The sequence below is a fragment of the Sander lucioperca genome, chromosome 4, assembly GCF_008315115.2.
Source record: "Sander lucioperca isolate FBNREF2018 chromosome 4, SLUC_FBN_1.2, whole genome shotgun sequence".
Classification (NCBI taxonomy): Eukaryota; Metazoa; Chordata; class Actinopteri; order Perciformes; family Percidae; genus Sander; species Sander lucioperca.
The window spans coordinates 999,346-1,018,989 of NC_050176.1; the positions used below are offsets into that span (position 1 = coordinate 999,346).

General features: G+C 42.4%; 1 protein-coding gene across 3 annotated transcripts; it reads left to right on the plus strand.

Moving 5' to 3' along the window:
* The first annotated feature begins 6,043 nt into the window (after positions 1-6,043).
* LOC116045774 (excitatory amino acid transporter 3-like) lies at positions 6,044-15,669 on the plus strand. Of its 3 annotated transcripts, none has more exons than XM_036000855.1 (14): positions 6,045-6,190; positions 6,404-6,483; positions 8,261-8,401; positions 8,662-8,754; positions 10,426-10,543; positions 10,661-10,703; positions 10,793-10,855; positions 10,991-11,172; positions 12,749-12,859; positions 12,977-13,099; positions 13,225-13,416; positions 14,870-15,004; positions 15,104-15,217; positions 15,364-15,669. In XM_036000855.1, the coding sequence occupies exons 2-14, from the start codon at positions 6,480-6,482 to the stop codon at positions 15,377-15,379; spliced, it is 1,335 nt and encodes a 444-aa protein (XP_035856748.1). In that variant the 5' UTR covers positions 6,045-6,190; positions 6,404-6,479; the 3' UTR covers positions 15,380-15,669. The 3 variants fall into 3 exon arrangements, with proteins under 3 accessions (XP_031149484.1, XP_035856748.1, XP_031149483.1); XM_031293623.2 differs by having other exon boundaries at positions 6,045-6,186; positions 6,357-6,483; XM_031293624.2 differs by lacking the exon at positions 15,364-15,669 and having other exon boundaries at positions 6,044-6,186; positions 6,357-6,483; positions 15,104-15,348.
* Positions 15,670-19,644: the final 3,975 nt, after the last annotated feature.

Consider the following 19,644-nt stretch of genomic DNA (forward strand, 5'->3'; position numbering starts at 1 on the left):
GCCCAGAGGAAGGCCGAGGGCCCTAATGCTAGATCATGCTCATCGACTGAGCATACTACACTACAAGTGTACAGACACTAGGGACGGATGTTCTCAAGCTATCAAACTGTGAAAAGAGATTCTCTGTTATAGATACAATTCAATTCAATTTCAATTCAATTTTATTTATAGTATCAAATCATAACAAGAGTTATCTCGAGACACTTTACAGATAGAGTAGGTCTAGACCACACTCTATAATTTACAAAGCCCCAACAATTCCAATAGTTCCCCCAAGAGCAAGCATTAGCAGTGGCTATTGCGACAGTGGCGAGGAAAAACTCCCTTTTAGGAAGAAACCTCGGCAGACCCAGACTCTTGGTGGGCGGTGTCTGACGGTTGAGGTTATGACGGTACAGGATGTAGCGTGGCACAGCAGAGCATGGGTGGACGCGGTGGACACAGCAGGACGTAGCCGGACATTGCAGGGAATCGCAGAGCGTAGCAGGGTGTAGCAGGTCCATAGCCACAGCTGCACCCAAGACCCAGATCTTGGTGTCGCCCTAATCCGAGGCGATGTTCTGGGCGAAGAAGAAACATAAGGACTCCGGGGAGTAAACTCCCCAGAGCTAGGTGAGTAACAAGCACTTCTGGGACAGGATGTGCATAAAAGGAAACAAAAGAAAAGAGCGTGTCATAAGAAGGAAGGAACTTCCTCGGCAGTCTAGAATTATAATAGCATAACTAGGAGAGGCACTATATTATTGATTATACGATAGGTAAATCTGATGACTGTAAAGAGAAGCAGAGAAAAGCAGGGGTGCTGTGTCTGCAGCTATACACCCTGCCCCGCCGGTCTAGGCGTTCACTGCAACTCCTCACTCCCTAACTATAAGCTTTATCAAAGAGGAGAGTTTTCACTTTAGTCTTAAATGTAGTGACGGTGTCTGCCCCCCGAACCCAGACTGGGAGCTGGTTCCACAGGAGAGGAGCCTGGTAGCTGAAGGCTCTGCCTCCCATTCTACTTTTAGAGACTCTAGGAACCACAAGTAACTCTGCATTCTGGGAGCGTAGTGCTCTAGTGGGACAATAAGGTACTAAGAGATCCTCAAGATATGAAGGAGCTTGACCATTTAGAGCTTTATAGGTCAGAAGAAGGATTTTAAATTCAATCCTGGATTTTACAGGAAGCCAATTAGAGAAGCTAATACAGGAGAAATATGATCTCTTTTCTTAGTTCTTGTCAGAACACGCGCTGCAGCATTCTGGATCAGCTGGAGAGTCCTAAGAGTTTTATTTGAGCATCCTGATAATAAGGAATTACAGTAGTCCAGCCTGGAAGTAACGAATACATGGACTAGTTTTTCAGCATCGTTTGGAGACAGGATGTTCCTAATTTTAGCAATGTTACGAAGGTGAAAAAAGGCTGTTCTAGAGGTTTGTTTTAGATGGGCATTGAAGGATATATCCTGATTTCTGACAGTAGTGCTGGATGCCAGGGCAATACCAGTCACTAGAAGGTTTTTATTCATTTTTGTATACTTTGTGGACATTTCTCACCAAACAATCCAACTGTCTGTTCAAGAGAAAAGCCAAACGATACATTAATATTATTGCCGCGCTGTCCCACCTGGATCACACCAATTGTCAAAAGTCGATCATTTTACACCTGTTTCTGTGTGCCATGTTTTTAGTTACTTTTTATTTAAGAATTCAATTTACAAAAATTCAGTCATCACAGTCCATAAACATAAAACTATGCATAAATAAGTGCAAATAATATAACATGAAAGTAAGTATGAAAGTAATGATTTAAACAGAAACAAATAAAAAGATACATAGGTAAAGAAGTGACAGACTTGCAAACTTCATTAATGATGACAGCAGGAGTTCTTAATTAAATCATTTTAAGTAGATATCAGTTATTAAAATACCTTTCTTATTTGTTACCAATTTAAGAGACTCAAAGTACATGTCGGTTTCAATTTGGAATAGTTTAAAACATGGTGTTGATTTGGAAAATGTTGCTTCGTGAATATGGAACTTACCTAATAAAATAAAGAGATTTACAATATTACATAAATTCCTATCTTTACATTCAAAATATGTAATAATATGTTTCCCTTCAAGTGTAATTGTATGTGTTGTTTTAGATACCATATCATTTTCAAAACTTTTTCCAGAAAGTAATACAGAATGAACAACCATAAAAAAGATGGGTTAACGATTCTTGTTCTGTCTTACAAAAACTACAATAATTATCAACAGGCGTGGGTTTTGAGATAAACAGGTTTGTATGATATATATTATGCCATCCATCCATCCATCCATCCATCTTCTTCCGCTTATCCGGTAACGGGTCGCGGGGGTAGCAGCTCCAGCAGGGGACCCCAAACTTCCCTTTCCCGAGCCACATTAACCAGCTCCGACTGGGGGATCCCGAGGCGTTCCCAGGCCAGGTTGGAGATATAATCCCTCCACCTAGTCCTGGGTCTTCCCCGAGGCCTCCTCCCAGCTGGACGTGCCTGGAAAACCTCCCTAGGGAGGCGCCCAGGGGGCATCCTTACCAGATGCCCGAACCACCTCAACTGGCTCCTTTCGACGCGAAGGAGCAGCGGCTCTACTCCGAGCTCCTCACGGATGACTGAGCTTCTCACCCTATCTCTAAGGGAGACGCCAGCCACCCTCCTGAGGAAACCCATTTCGGCCGCTTGTACCCTGGATCTCGTTCTTTCGGTCATGACCCAGCCTTCATGACCATAGGTGAGGGTAGGAACGAAAACTGACCGGTAGATTGAGAGCTTTGCCTTCTGGCTCAGCTCTCTTTTCGTCACAACGGTGCGATAAATTGAGTGTAATACCGCACCCGCTGCGCCGATTCTCCGACCAATCTCCCGCTCCATTGTTCCCTCACTCGCGAACAAGACTCCAAGGTACTTGAACTCCTTCACTTGGGGTAAAGACTCATTCCCTACCTGGAGAAGGCACTCCATCGGTTTCCTGCTGAGAACCATGGCCTCAGATTTAGAGGTGCTGATCCTCATCCCAGCCGCTTCACACTCGGCTGCGAACCGATCCAGTGAGTGCTGAAGGTCACAGGCCGACGATGCTATCAGGACCACATCATCTGCAAAAAGCAGCGATGAGATCCCCAGCTCACCAAACTGCAATCCCTCTCCACCCCGACTACGCCTCGATATCCTGTCCATAAATACTACAAACAGGATTGGTGACAAAGCGCAGCCCTGGCGGAGGCCAACTCTCACCTGAAACGAGTCCGACTTACTGCCGAGAACCCGGACACAGCTCTCGCTTTGGTCGTACAGAGATTGGATGGCCCTGAGAAGGGACCCCCTCACCCCATACTCCCGCAGCACCTCCCACAGTGTCTCCCGGGGGACCCGGTCATACGCCTTCTCCAGATCCACAAAGCACATGTAGACCGGTTGGGCATACTCCCAGGCTCCCTCCAGGATCCTTGCGAGAGTAAAGATCTGGTCCGTTGTTCCACGACCAGGACGGAATCCGCATTGTTCCTCTTCAACCTGAGGTTCGACTATCGACCGAACCCTCCTTTCCAGCACCTTGGAGTAGACTTTACCGGGGAGGCTGAGAAGTGTGATACCCCTGTAATTGGCACACACCCTCTGGTCCCCCTTTTTGAAAAGGGGAACCACCACCCCGGTCTGCCACTCCTTAGGCACCGTCCCCGACTTCCACGCAATGTTGAAGAGGCGTGTCAACCAAGACAACCCCTCCACACCCAGAGCTTTAAGCATTTCTGGACGGATCTCATCAATCCCTGGGGCTTTGCCACTGTGGAGTTGTTTAACTACCTCAGCAACTTCCACCAGGGAAATTGACGACAATCCCCCATCATCCTCCAGCTCTGCCTCTACCATAGAGGGCGTATTAGTCGGATTTAGGAGTTCCTCAAAGTGCTCCTTCCACCGCCCTATTACCTCCTCAGTTGAGGTCAGCAGCGTCCCATCCTTACTGTACACAGCTTGGATGGTTCCCCGCTTCCCCCTCCTGAGGTGGCGAACGGTTTTCCAGAAGCACCTTGGTGCCGACCGAAAGTCCTTCTCCATGTCTTCTCCGAACTTCTCCCACACCCGCTGCTTTGCCTCTTTCACGGCAGAGGCTGCAGCCCTTCGGGACCTTCGGTACCTTGCAACTGCCTCCGGAGTCCCCTGGGATAACATATCCCAGAAAGACTCCTTCTTCAGTCGGACGGCTTCCCTGACCACCGGTGTCCACCACGGTGTTCGTGGGTTGCCGCCCCTTGAGGCACCTAAGACCCTAAGACCACAGCTCCCCGCCGCAGCTTCAGCAATGGAAACTTTGAACATTGTCCACTCGGGTTCAATGCCCCCAGCCTCCACAGGGATGCACGAAAAGCTCCGTCGGAGGTGTGAGTTGAAAGTCTGTCGGACAGGGGCCTCCTCCAGACGTTCCCAGTTCACCCGCACTACCCGTTTGGGTTTACCAGGTCTGTCCAGAGTCTTCCCCCACCCTCTGACCCAACTCACCACCAGATGGTGATCAGTTGACAGCTCTGCCCCACTCTTCACCCGAGTGTCCAAAACATACGGCCTCAGATCAGATGAAACGATTATAAAATCGATCATTGACCTTTGGCCTAGGGTGCTCTGGTACCAAGTACACTTATGAGCATCCCTATGTTCGAACATGGTGTTCGTTATAGACAATCCATGACTAGCACAGAAGTCCAACAACAAACAACCACTCTGGTTTAGATCAGGGAGGCCGTTCCTCCCAATCACGCCTCTCCATGTGTCTCCATCATTGCCCACGTGCGCGTTGAAGTCCCCCAGCAGAACTATGGAGTCCCCTACTGGAGCCCCATACAGGACTCCATTCAAGGTCTCCAAGAAGGCCGAATACTCCGAGCTCTTGTTTGGTGCATACGCACAAACAACAGTCAGAGTTTTCCCCCCCACAACCCGCAGGCGTAGGGAGGCGACCCTCTCGTCCACCGGGGTAAACTCCAACGTAGCGGCGGGGGCTTGTGAGTATTCCCACACCCGCCCGGCGCCTCACACCCTGGGCAACTCCGGAGAAGAAAAGAGTCCAACCCCTATCCAGGAGTATGGTTCCAGAACCGAGACGTAGAGCGTAGAGGTAAGCCCCACCAGATCCAACTGGTAGCGCTCCACCTCCCGCACAAGTTCCGGTTCCTTCCCCCACAGAGAGGTGACGTTCCACGTCCCCAGAGCCAGCGTCTGCTGCCCGGGTCTGGTCCGTCGAGGCCCCTGACCTTCACTGCCACCCATGTGGCAGCGCACCCGACCCCAGCGGTTCCTCCCACAGGTGGTGGGCCCATGGGTTGGAGAGAGAGGTGCCACGTAGCTTTTTCGGGCTGTGCCCGGCCGGGCTCCGTGGCAAACCCGGCCACCAGGCGCTCGCTGACGGGCCCTCCATCTGGGCCTGGCTCCAGACGGGGGCCCCGGGCTTCCTCCGGGCAGGGTCACATCATCTCTACCTCGTTTTTTCATAGGGTTTTTGAACCATTCTTTGTCTGGCCCCTCACCTGAGACCACTTTGCCTTGGGAGACCCTACCAGGAGCACAAAGCTCCAGACAACACAGCCCTCAGGTTCATAGGGACACACAAACCTCTCCACCACGATAAGGTGATGGTTCCCGGAGAAGTTATAAGATATATATTATGCAATATTTTCAAATGTAATTCCCTAACTTTTTTCGTGATACAATATCTAAAAGGAACAAGCCACGCCCTATGCCAGTTAATATCAGTAAAGTGAGAATTCCAGGAAAAATTATTATTATAGTTATTTTCTTTATATTTATAAAGCATTTTCTAATGTGCTTATTATTAAATTTGCTGCTCATAATAGCAATACAATTTATATAAAGAGTAAAATTAAAACCAGGAACTTCATTTTTTTTTTTTTTTATAACTTTTCATTAATTCTAATATGCCATTAGATATAGATTTGAAAACTCATTTATATTCTTTGAACTTCTGTTGTCTTTTGTAACGTTAGCAACGAAACATATGTTCCATCACCTAGGACTGTGATTGACTTTGACCCAAAACAGGATAGCAGAGACCAGAGAGGCTGGAGCTCAGCGAGATAGCGTTAGCTACATAGAAAAACGTATTAACTAGCTAGCTAACGTTAGCCATTATACTTTTATCATCTGACGTTACGTTATATTTGTGAGTATAACTTTAAATAACCGTTATAGTCAACGTATAAACGTCATCCTTGTTTAATAATTTTAATTAGCCAAGTACCGTTACTTGTTCAGGCCAGCTGTTAAAATAACCAACTGTACGTGTTTCTGTAGCTAGCATTAGCTAGCTAATGTGAGTTTGTTTTCTTTTAGACTGCGTAGCTAAAGATGATGGATCGCGCCCATAGACAGAATATAAGAGATCGCGCCAGAGCCTGTTGCAGCTACTTCCGGAAGAAGAATAAGTTAGCCGCGTACAGCCTTTTCGCTGTTATCATGGGTAAGTGCAGTCTTGTATAAAGTACTTGAAAGCAATACTTGAGTAAAAGTATAAGTATCTTACAAAAAAAAGACTTTGGTAGAAGTTAAAGTCTCCTTTTAGAATATTACTTGAGTCTTAAAGTATCTGATATTTACTGTACTTAACTATCAAAAGTATTTTTTTATGATATTGAATGTACGTAATTATTAGAAGTAAAAGTAAAAAAAAAAACTTTGATTATGAACTTTATGGCCAAAGGTGTGTAACGTTATCTTCATCACCACTGTCGTCGGGGTGGTCATCGGCTGTTACCATGGCGGCAGAGCCTGCACCAGGTGCTTCCATCACACTATCAGTTATTAATGCTTACGTCACCAACTGGAATGGAGCGTGCATTAACTTGCAATCTAGGAGCAATGATTCGCCAAACCTGATTTCTTTCCAGTGTAACACATTTCTTCTGATTTTATTTTGTAGTAAAAAGATGCTTAGGGGAAATGTAGTGGCGTAAAAGTATACATTTTATTTAGGAAATGTAGTGGTGTAAAAGTAAAAGTTTCCGGAAATATAATTAACCCAGTAAAATACAGATACGTGAAAATTCTACTTAATTACAGTACCAAAGTACTTGTACTTCGTTACATTACAACACTGGGTAAGTGATGTAAGCCACTGTAACGGTGGACAGCACTATTTTTGAGTTGTGTGCCGAGTTTTGCATCCCTGCAAAAAAATTGCTTTCACTCAGACGGCAACAATTATTTCTGCCAAATAAAATGCATGTCCCGAAAATTGCATCCATCTCACAGGCAGCAATGAAATGCTATTACTGAGTCTAATCAAACACTGATGATTCTAAATGTTCTAAAATTATACACTTCAGATCATTTATCATTGTTGAAGAACATGACAAAGACGTTTATATAGTTTTTAAACAGTATTTTGCGGTATTTTGCCTTAAAATGATTTATTTTATCTTGTGGATGCAACTCTGGAACGCAGGGATGCAGAACTTGGCACAACAACGCTACCTAACGTTAAATACTGTATCTATCTAATGCATTTGCTCTAACAGAGACACCACAATATGACCCAACACTAATGGTTTAGATTTGGTTTTGAAGATCATGTGCATCCCATAATCAACCATTCTTACTACAGATACAAAACTTTGCACATATGATGCAAGCCTGTAAAATTACATCATGCAACAATTTTGTTCTAGCTTTTGAATTGTGAGGATTTTATTGCGTGTGCTAAGACACTATAGTGCTGGTCATATGTATTGTTCATCCGGATAAATGTGCCCATTGGACGGCATTGATTGGGAACCTTTATATAAATGTATGTATGTGTATGTGCAGACTATGGGTATATGGTTGAGAACAGCATTATACAGAACAAATGTATTTGTGCAATGTGAGGAAGTTATTCTTTGTGTTTGTTTTTTACTGTGGTGTTACATTGTGTATCTATCTTGTGGTCTGACATAAAGTGTTGTAATGTGAGCGTGTTCGGATACAGAGGACATAAATTCAATACAAAATAGGCCCATAAAACAGTTTCTGTGCCCATGACAACAAAAACAACCAAATATAAATTATGATGTATTATTCTATTTTGTATTGGGTTGTATTTAGTTTGACATTTAGTTTAGTTTTGTCATAATGTTATATTATATTATTGTTGTTATTTGTACAACTACAAGGGCGCTAAACTGTTAGCCTACATTTCTATTCTCAGCGATTTGAAATCCTTTTTCTGTGTTGAAGTTCTAATTGTTACTGTCTCACAGGCATTGTTGTGGGCGTGATTCTGAAGATCTACGTCCCTTTGTCACATTTTGAGATGGAGTACATCAGTTTCCCAGGAGAAATACTCGTGCGGATGTTTCACTTGGTTACCATTCCTCTGATTGTGTCAAATGTTATACAAGGTAAGCCAAAGGTGTATTTCTCACGCTGTCAGCAGTTCAAAAGTCATAATACTAATAATTTACATAGCTGACATCGATTTCTTACAATTTAGACTTAATTTAGTTATATGTTTTAAGAAATGACCCTCACAGAGATATACGATAACCCACCTAAGCTGACTGTGTTGTCCTAACTTTCCCTGACATTACAATGATGTAACGCTCATAAATTATTTTATTGATGCTCTAACCCTCAGCTCATGTTTTTATTTTTTAAATAGGAGTTTGTACTCGGAGTGTTGGCATCTCCAGAAAAATCACCATACGTACAGCAGCATACTTCATCTCAACCACTCTTCTGTCTGTTACTATAGGTAAGAGAAATCCAATACATAGAACATACACTCAGTTGCTAGTTTATTAGGTACACTAGCTGGGAGAAGGCCTCGGGGAAGACCCAGGACTAGGTGGAGGGATTATATCTCCAACCTGGCCTGGGAACGCCTCGGGATCCGGGTCGGAGCTGGTTAATGTGGCTCGGGAAAGGGAAGTTTGGGGTCCACTGCTGGAGCTGCTGCCCCCGCGACCCGATACCGGATAAGCGGACGAAGATGGATGGATAGACTGAGCTAAAACTAATGCAGTAAATCCTACCTTCATGAAAGTTATGAGGTTCAGTTTTTGTTGAAACTATTTTTAAGAGGCGTTGCTTTAACTGTATGATAATTTTAAATGATGTAGTTTGTGTTGATGGTAAAATAATAGAAATGCCTGTCAGCATATAATTCAACAGCTCCACCTTACCAAACTGAACATTATAAACTTAATGAATGTAGGGTTTGTTGTAGGACTGTTGTATTAGACTGCAATTAGTTAACAGGTAGGACCGGAAGAATCTTTTTATACTCTAAGTATCAATCATATCATTTACATTTTCTATATTAAAGCAGCAGTACACTAGCATGACAAGCCAGACCCACATCAAGATGTTGGGTTTGGGAACTCACCATTGGCAGGGCTCAATCCGAGGGGCAGGATAAACGGTTGTCTTTTAAATTACCTCTGCACGCAATAGGATAGCGCTACAACCAGCCAGAGCAACGCTAGTTGATAGATTCAACTTTGGCGTATCCGGTCGGCAAAACTCTGAACACATCTTCCTTTTTTAAGAATGACTTCAGTGCCGTTCTTTGTTCTTTTCTCAAAGAAAAGCTTAACTCCAAGTCTTCCAGAGTCGTGGCCGTCATTATGTTAACCGAAGAGTTGCTAGACGACCCTGGCTGCAAATTACACTTGCTGCCGCTAGGGTGCGTCTAGATTTGTAGGCTAGCAGTACACCCAAATTACAAAAAAGTATTTTCCCCTTTGCATCTCGCATTGTGAGACCTATCTCCACAGCGCTGGGAAGGAAAGGTCGGGCTCCTCCACACATACATTCTAGGATAGGAGAAAAAAACACTCTGGGTTGTTTGCATTTCTTTAAACCAATCACAATTGTCTTGGCCGGCGCTAAGCTCTGACGCGGCGACGATGGCTCTGCAAAATAGTCTTGAGAAGGAACTTGTTTTGGTAGGACATTTGCAGCCAATTCACACAATATAGTAACGTGAGCTATCAGTGTAAATCCACTACAGATAAATAAATAAAACAGTTACAACAGTCTGGTAAGTTCAGAAAAGTATATCACTTTACTGTAATGCAGCCTTTAAAACCAGGAAAAGACAACGCCATATTACGATTTACGATATCCAAAAACTAAGACAATATCTAGTCTCATATCACGATATCGATATAATATTGATATATTGCCCAGCTCACTATTATTCCCCGAAAAGAACCAAGCAAGCCTGCCTGGTTGCACGATCCAAATTTTCTTCAAAACTTGACATTTTCAGTGTGTAGCTTGCTAGCTCAAAGTTGTGTGCAAAGTTGTTGTTTTCCCGAAACAAACGGAGTTTTCCGAGGCGAGGGACTTCCGGCGGAACATCCGGCGGTTGCTGTTGTGTTTTTGCTTCCTGTGTTCACCCCTGGATTATGTGCTGTAGGGTTAACACTGATACTGTTGGTCAAGCCTGGGGTCCCTCGCAATGGTCGTGTGACAGATGATGATGATGATGATGAACATGCCTTCTCCGAAGTCGATGCCTTGTTGGATCTAATAAGGTGAGAAGAAACTTTTGTTTCTTTGCATTTCTTTCAGATTTGTCAGCATTTACAAGCTGACTGAATAGTTGTATTATGACGGTAGATGTGTGTGTGTTTTTTCTTTACTCTTTATAGAAACATGGTGCCAAAAAATCTGGTTCAGGCTAGTTTTCAACAGGTATGTTTTATCACTCGGGTATGGGATATACGGCCCATGAAGGAGACCATGAAGTTTAATTTATGATGTGATGTTTTTCTAATCTTTAGTACAAGACTCAGAAGGTGGTGCTTGCAATTGATGAATTGGATGAAACGTCTGGCCAGGAAGTGGTAAACACCTTTCCCAATCGTGTCACTATAAAAATGTCTTTTTTGAAGTTTACATTGATAACTGTCGATAGCTGAAGCTACCATCAGACCATTGTCACTCCAGTTTCACACAACCAGTTTCTCATCTTGTTTCAGACAAGGGACGCAGTGCGTCTGGTGGGTAAACATGTTGAGGGACTCAACGCTCTGGGCCTTATTGTCTGCTCTGTTATTTTTGGAGTGGCCCTCAGGTCATTGGGAGAAGAAGGGCAACTCTTTGTGGACGTCAATACCGCAGTTCACAATGCCGTTAAACATGTGGTTCACATTATAATTGGGTAAGGTGAAACAGCATGCATGTTCTAGAAGAAAATCTCTGCAAATTCAATACAATATTCAAATGTGAAATATATGCAATGTATAGTACCGTATTGGTCCGAATATAAGATGTTTTAATACACCCACAGCAACACCAAACGAGTAAAACGACTCATTTCCTGGTTCTCTTTCTCCATAATCAACATGAAATCAAGGAGAGGGTTAACTTTTCCTGCTAAAGATTTCCCACCGTGGTCAGAAAACACAGGGGAGACACTTTGTTTCTCTCACTATGACTCTAGAGTCGGTACTCGCTCCGAAGCTAATCACCGTCACTCTCTCACTTCTCCCTCGCTCTATCACCTACTCCCCACACGCACACACCAGTGCACAAATATAAACATCAGGCCACTTAACGTAGGCTACGGCGAAAGCTCTGCGTGGAGCCTGCGCAGAACCATAAAACAAGCTTAAGGGACGTCATCTGTTTCAACAGCCAATAGAGAAGGCAGCTGGTAAAGTCAGCTATAAACTATAGAAATGAAATGATCCATAATCCATTTTATTTTAATATTACAAACAGCTGGTGGAACTGGCCGAGTTTTAGACGGAGCCTCACCGACCGCCCGAAAGCACGGTAACGTTACGTGGTCAAGCCAGATAGAGAGAGACTGAAGCGAGGGAGCGCCCAGCGGCGTTAGAACAAAGCAGTGAATCAGAGAAATAAAACGTGTTTTCGCTGATTCATCACTAGAAGTGTAACTGTAGCAAGCATCTCACTATCACTAACGTTATCCACATTCATATTTAGACGCAACACATGATATATCCAGCTACAAAAAAGCCTAAAAGTAGGAAGTTAGAACAGAAGTACAACGAGGCGTTGTCATGGAGATGATACACCGTCTAAAAATGCAAACAGCCAGAGAAAATCTTACCGTGGCCCTCAAAGTGGCCGCTTCCAAGAGATTGACATTTCTGTTTAATGTTAGGCTGCTTTAAAGTGCTCATATTATGCTTTTTGGCTTTTCCCCTTTACTTTATTATGTCATATATCTTTTTTGTGCATGTTATAGGTTTACAAAGTGATAAAGCCCAAAGTCCACCCCAAAGGGACTTACCATCTCCAACAGAAAACACTGTTCACAAACTGCTCCAAACTGCTCTATTGTAGTCCAGCCTTTACTTCAGAGACAAACGTGGTCACTTTGTAACACACGTTATAATGCTCGCCTAGCTGCTAGCGTGGCACGCCCTCATACTCTGCTTCTAGTAGTCCTCACCTAGGTACTGAGCATGTGCGACTCTCAACAAAGATGGAACAGAAGTGCGATACCTCACTCTGTAGCTAAAACAGAGAGCTCAACATACAGGGTGAAAAGAGGAGCTGCAGCAATGTGCAGTACAACAAATATATGGTGTTTTTTGAAAATTAAACCATGTAAACCTATTCTGATATAACCTCTAAATACAATTATGAACCTGAAAATGAGCACTTTAAAAATTAAATTTCCCCATGAGGGATTAAAAAAAAGTTTTTGTTCTTTCCATTCACAAGTCTCTGAAGTATTGCCATAATTTAGTTTTTTTCTCCAGCTTCTTGCCAATAGGATTGTTCTTCATGACTGCAAGCTATGTTGTTGAGGTTTGGAACAAATACGAGACTGTCTTCAACCTTTTAATGTTCATAGCATCGGTTACTGGCGGGTATGTTCTCTTCCACACTTTTAGCACTTTTGCATTATAAATAAACGGTATTTGCTGTTGTCAGTCATTTTATTTGTTATGCTCAGTATCCACTAAGTATTTTTTGCTCTTTCTAAGGCTCATCATCCACGCAGCAATAGTCCTACCGCTGATCTATCTCGTGATTGTGAGACGGAACCCCTTTACTATCATCAAGGGCGTTTATCCTGCTTTAAAGGAGTCATTCCTTGTCTCGCGCAGGTAAGAGAAGTAACATTTTTGTATGAGCCTTCAACAATATGGTATCACATTCACAAGAGGATTTAGATTTAGAATTTATTTATAGATATTTAGGAACTAACAACAGGGTGCACTTTGTCTCCAAGCTATTCCTACGCGCAGACTTTCCGATGTTGTGAGGACGTAATCATGATTGACAAAAGAATCACTCGCTTCATGCTGCCGATTGGGCATAATATCAACATGGACGGAACAGCCCTTTATGAAGTGGCGGCAGCAGTTTTCATCGCCCAACTCAACAACATGCAACTGAGCTGGAGCCAGATTATTACCCTTGCGTAAGTCACAATCAAATATTATTTATGTTCCATTTCTTGTTATTAAGAGCTGGGGATAAATCATATGCTATAAGTAACACACTAAATATATTAAAATGATGCATGGCACAATCATTCTAGTATGTTGTTCTTCCCATATTGGATAGTGCTGGTCTCGAGCTGCCATGACATGTTATTATTTATTATTACACTTTATTATTTTACCTTAATTGGTTGTGCAGCAAAACATTTACAGAAGTACATAGCTGCGTAGTATTAGCTGTGGCTGTGAGCGGTGCTGCATTGGTATCTGATGGCTGCTTTTTCACTCCGCTCAGCTGACAGTAGCTTGTTTATGATTATCTCTCGCATTTGCTCTTCTATGCTGCTTTTTTGAAATGTGAGTTACCTTTGTAGATAAGTCCGTAGATCCCTCACTGCACTCACAACACAGACTTGTTGCTCTGTCGGTGTTGTGGACTGTGGTTCCTTTGTAGGAACACAAAATTATTGTTTTTAACACAAACTCTTTGGACATTTTCACACCTGCCTTGTTTAGTTCGGTTGAACTGAACCCTGGAGCATTTACCCCCTTGGTTTAGTTCGTTTGGGCAGATGTGGACACAGCAATTGCACTCAGGTGCGGACCAAAACAACCGGACCGAGACCTGTGTGGCTACAAACGAACCATGATACACTTCGGTATGGTTTGTTTGTGGTGAGAACGCGATCAGACCCAACTAACAGGTGTACTCTTCAAGTTTGAGATAAGCGGCTCCTGTAGTCAGGTCTGCTTTGCAATCTGCGATGCTGCAGAGCACACAACTGTAGCAGCTTGCTGTCACTGGTCTTTCGTGGTCAAACCAGCCACCGCTAAAGTTGGAGACAGTCACACAGGCAGTGCAGAGCGGAGTCTCAGCGAGCAGAGCAGACGTAGTAACGCTGCTCGTGAAGTCGTCTGGAAAATGATTTCAATGAAATGAGCTGGTTTAACCATTGAGATGTGAGAGAGAAATATGCACCAGGACCTTCTTCCTGTATTTAATTTCTTGCTCCCGCCCCAGACACATCTGACCAATAAGCAGAGTAAAAAGTGCCCCTCATAGTTTGTAGTTACGCATTTTGGTTCACTTGGATTTTTTGGTTGGAAAAGAAACCGAACCAAGTGGAAAACGCTCCAAGTTTACAAACTCATCTACTAATTCGGACCAAAGCAAACAAACTATAGGTGTGAAAACACCCTTGGAAACTCTGGCTCAATATAGAACGATAATGTGGGACTGTTTGAAAAATAAATCTGGGGAAGAAGGTTATAAATAAACACACAAACATTGAGGAAGATGACACAGGACAATCTTTACAAGTATGTGATAGACAGCATGAAAAAGTATACGTTATGGGTTCTTTAAGAGCTGGTGAATTACTTCTTTAACAGTCCACTCTGGTGATCACTGACTCTGTGTTTTCTCTCCAGTGCGACAGTATCAGTGTCCAGTGTTGGAGAAGCAGGGATCCCAGCCACAGGAACAGCCACCACCCTCTTCATTTTGACAGTCATTGGGATTCCTGTGAGGGACGTGTCTCTTTTGATGGTTTTAGAATGGCTGCTGTAAGTTTAACCTGTGCTTTAGCAGGGATTACTACACTTGATCGAAAAGCACAGTGTGAAGACGCACATATCCCCTACTCTGTGGTCTGTGTCTTTCAGAGATCGCGGCAACACTGCTGTCAACGTCCTGGGAGACTGCATTGGCGTGGGGATTGTTGAACATTTGTCAAGAAAGGAACTGGAAGAAATGGGCCCATGGGAGGACACGGGAAGGTGAAACAGACACATGAACAAGGCACATTGTTTATAGTAGTATAGATTGTCAGAGTGTGTGAGTGGAATGAAGCAGCAGACTCCTTGCTTACAGCTACCTTCAGTCATTTACGTAATACTTTGATTTACATCCATATCTCATTCAGTGATGGAAGACACTAATAGTGCAGAGCTCCCAGGTCCCGGGACACCAGGAAGTTGACAGAAAGTCAACTGCTCCTGTTTCTAAAAGGCATCACCTGGAACAACAAGGAATTTAAGTCAAGATGTGTCTAATAACCTTGTTGGATCACGGCAATGCAGTCAATAAAGACATGAATATTCATCAAAGATATCCTCAACAATATTGCATTAATGCCATCTTATATCAATTATAATAATTACATGAAAGAGGTCAACTCCCTCCTCCAAGGCAAAATGTCTGGTGTCTCTCAAACGATGGCCAGTTTGTCTGTCAAACTCCTAAGACTACAAAGAGACAGTGTTTAAGTTACATCATTTATCCTGACAAAAACATTGTTTTATAATGTCACTCTCTCAAACGTCAATAAGTTCATCAACAAATGTCCCAATACAACAAATTCATGTCAATAAGGAACTATTTAGAAATGAAAAACATGAAAATGTAAATCCCTTCCAGCATCTAATTGACCACCCAACACAATACACAAAAACATTTTGGCATGGTGCAACCCTGCCCTACATGTCTCTGCTGAATATATATATATATATATATATATATATATATATATATATATATATATATAATAATCTTCAGGTAAACATTGAAAGTATTCTTCCATTGAGATCACAGACTGCAGGCCGCCTTAAACATTCATGCACTTTTGAACAACCTACCACTGTGACTGTTTAAGGACATGACCGGCTCCGGCACATGGGGTCGGTTACTGTCCTCTGCAGTCCCACTGTCATCTCATTTATGTTCCATCATGTCCCCATTCCCGAGGCTCAGGTGAAGGAAAAGGACAGCCGATGATTTTAGAATCGGCCTTCATCTCTTGGTCATTGAAGAAGACGGAGTGTTATTTAGATCTTAAGTAGCACACTGCTTCACATCACACAGCCCTCTGATGCAATGTAGACAGGCTTGTAGGTTGCGGAGGACGTGTTTGTGCATCAATGGGTTGGTGATTTTGGTCACAGTTGCAGTAAAAGGAATATTTTACTGTTATTTTTTGGACTTCCAATCTTTGCTCAACGTTCACTTAACTAGATTACCTACCGGTCAAAGTGGGCCGGTCCGGGGCCCCAGGAACCGGTTCCACCAGCTCTTACATGTATAGTTCTAACAAGTGGAGACTTAACACATCACTGAATTAAACAGTTTGCACCACACAAACTAGTTCTTATTACACCATTTACACCCAGTAACTGCCAGGTGTAACTGAACCAAGTGACAAAGCTAACGTTAGCTTGCTAATATATGATCCTCTTATCTGACCTGACAGTTGATAAAATGCTTGTTCATAATGATGCAAATTGTGAACATTTTAAATTAAATTTTACAAAATTACACAACACATAATGTATATAAATAATTATTCATATTACAAAATATGCCAATAAGGTTCTACTAAATAACCAAATGACATTGGATAGGTTGATGCTAGCAAAATGGGACATTTCCCAATAGCATGAATTCTCCTAACTTTGAAATGCACTAATTCTACATGTATGCATAATTCTACCGTGACTTCCTGTTTACATCGTCGTTGCTTTTGATTGGACAGGGCTGCAAATGTTTCCTGGCAACTGTTTTAGCAAGTCTTTACTAGCTAATACATTGCTCAAGATTTAAAAGTGACCTGTTACATGCTGTTTTCATATTCATACTTTTAATGTTAAAAAAAAAAAATTCTCATACTGCCCATGGCTGCTGCACCTGTATTAACCCACAGTAAGAGACGCTCTGTTGGAGTGACTGTCCAGTTTGCCTTTGATTGGTCAGCACGTTTCTGCATCACCGATTATCCATAGCTCAGTCCGTAGGGAGTTGGGTTGGGGTCGCTGGTTCAAGTCCCCGTAAGGACCAAAGTATGGAGTGTGGACTGGTAGCTGGAGAGATGCCAGTTTACCTCCTGGGCACTGCCAAGGTGCTCTTGAGCAAGGCTCCCCACCATACCCCGCTTAGGGTGTCTGTCTAGCTCACTCTGACATCTCTGCATGTGCATGTATAGGACCTGAGCATGTGTGTGTGTGTGTGTGTGTGTGTGTGTGTGTGTGTATTTCAGGCCTGTGTAGTGTGTACTAACAAAATGTGTTGTAAAAAAAGTTGTAATTTCCCCACTGGGGATTTATAAAAAAGTATGAGCTTTTTATAAATTAAATTAAAATTAAATGAAATTATAGATATGAAAGAAAATACGAAAAAGCATAATAGGTCACCTTGATACAACCTGATTTCATAAATCAACAGTTTGATTTACTAAATCGGATTACACTAAGAATTTAGGAGGGACTTTACACACACACACACACACACACACACACACACACACACACACACACACACACACACACACACACACACACTTAGTAATGGACTTATTAATACCAAGCACTGTAGGGGCCACTCAAAGCCCAAGGTACATTGTGTGGCAATAAAAAAAAGAAGATATTTACATTACATTATAAGGGACTTAAAATGGGTCTTGCATTATGACATCTAGTTAATACTGTGCTTACATAGGGCAATTTTTTTATTTGTGTTAATCTCCTAACCACACAGAGTGAGAGGAATGATGGGTTAATAGGGCGCCCCCAGCAGTTGTCCCGGTCATTAACTTCCACATATGTCACTAGAGGTGTTACAGAAGAAATGAGATGCTGATGCACAAACACATGCATACAAAGTGACATTTTTCCTTTCTTACTTCAAAAGCATGATCTGGCTTCAGACTGGAGAGCTATAACACAAATCAGTTTCAGTCATTAGGTTACTATTGCCATCTAGTGGCGATACAGTATATGCATAGCCACATAATATCCATCCATTTCTATACATATCTCAGGATTGAGTTGGCTTTAATTTAAAACATATGTCAAGCATACAACAGGTAATATACTGTTATTTGTACCTGCATCTATGGGGAAATGGGTAAAACCCCACCTTTATTGTGCCATAGAAGCACAAGCTCATGCTCCTGGACACATTCCCAAGTGTATGTGTTACTTCCTTTACACTAGCCATCACACACAGAGCTGTTGTGACAGGTTATTAGTCATTAGCTGATAAGAAAGAAATGTTTGAATGATTGTTTGAATCAGATCCAGGCTGCTGTCACGATATACCAGTAAAGTGGTAGGTGTTGTTTGCATCAAGAGTCAGCTAATCCGCCTAATCTGAGTGAAACACATGTCAACGTAATCAGCTACACTGAAATATCGTGCCAATAACGAACATAGATTCATTTTAAGGTTTGACTTCAAGAGACCATTGCTACAAATGCACATATTCAGGTGCAACCTCCCACTTTACAAGTTTGACAATCCAATCATGCTCAATGGTCACTGAGACAAGATCCAACTTGATATCTGGAATATTTCCATGTAATGGCCATGAACATCACCTGTAAAGGCCTAATCAGTTACATGAGAATATGCCACAGATTGTAGTATTTGGCTTGGAAGGTCTTCTGGTTATTTGGTCCAACAACATAACAGCACATTCATACTCATGTTACTGTACTGTTTAGAGCACAGAAGCATTTTATCCATGAAAAACTAGTGAACTAGAAACCAAAGATTCTATGTATACATAATGTGTACTGTAAATAAAATAAATGTAGGTTGACCTTGCTTGTGTGAAATATGTGTACTTGTATATGTACAAGTCCTAAGATATTTTAAAGCAAGCAATCAAATTCATTTTATACCCATGAAACTGTGATAAGGACTTTTGAAAACAATTATTGCACTTCCATAAAAGGTCACAAAATGTTACACGTTTTGATGCACATGAAAAGAAAAAAATGAATGTGATGATGTAAGAGCACAGAGGACATGAGGACTAAGTGCAGGCTAAAAGCTCTGGGTGCTTTGGTGACTGAAACCTACACCTGTTACACTTCTGTGTGTATACAGTATGTGTGCCTTTGCCTGCTTGTCTACGTCAGTGCTTTTCCCCTGGACTTATTACAATATAGAGCTCAACAGTGTGGTTCCAGAAGTAAAATCCCATTAATTTTCTCCATAAGGATTTTGATTATCAGCCATAATTTAAACTATCCGAAAGTTTCTGCTTCTGTAGAAGCTAGAAGTCCGTATGAAATCAACCTCGTTTTAAGAAAAACATGTTTTATTTGCGATCCTATGGAGAAATACTACACTACCCACAATCCTATGTGTAACAGTGATGTCTCTGATTGTTGGAACTCGCTGTTACCATAGAATTGTTTACCGCACCG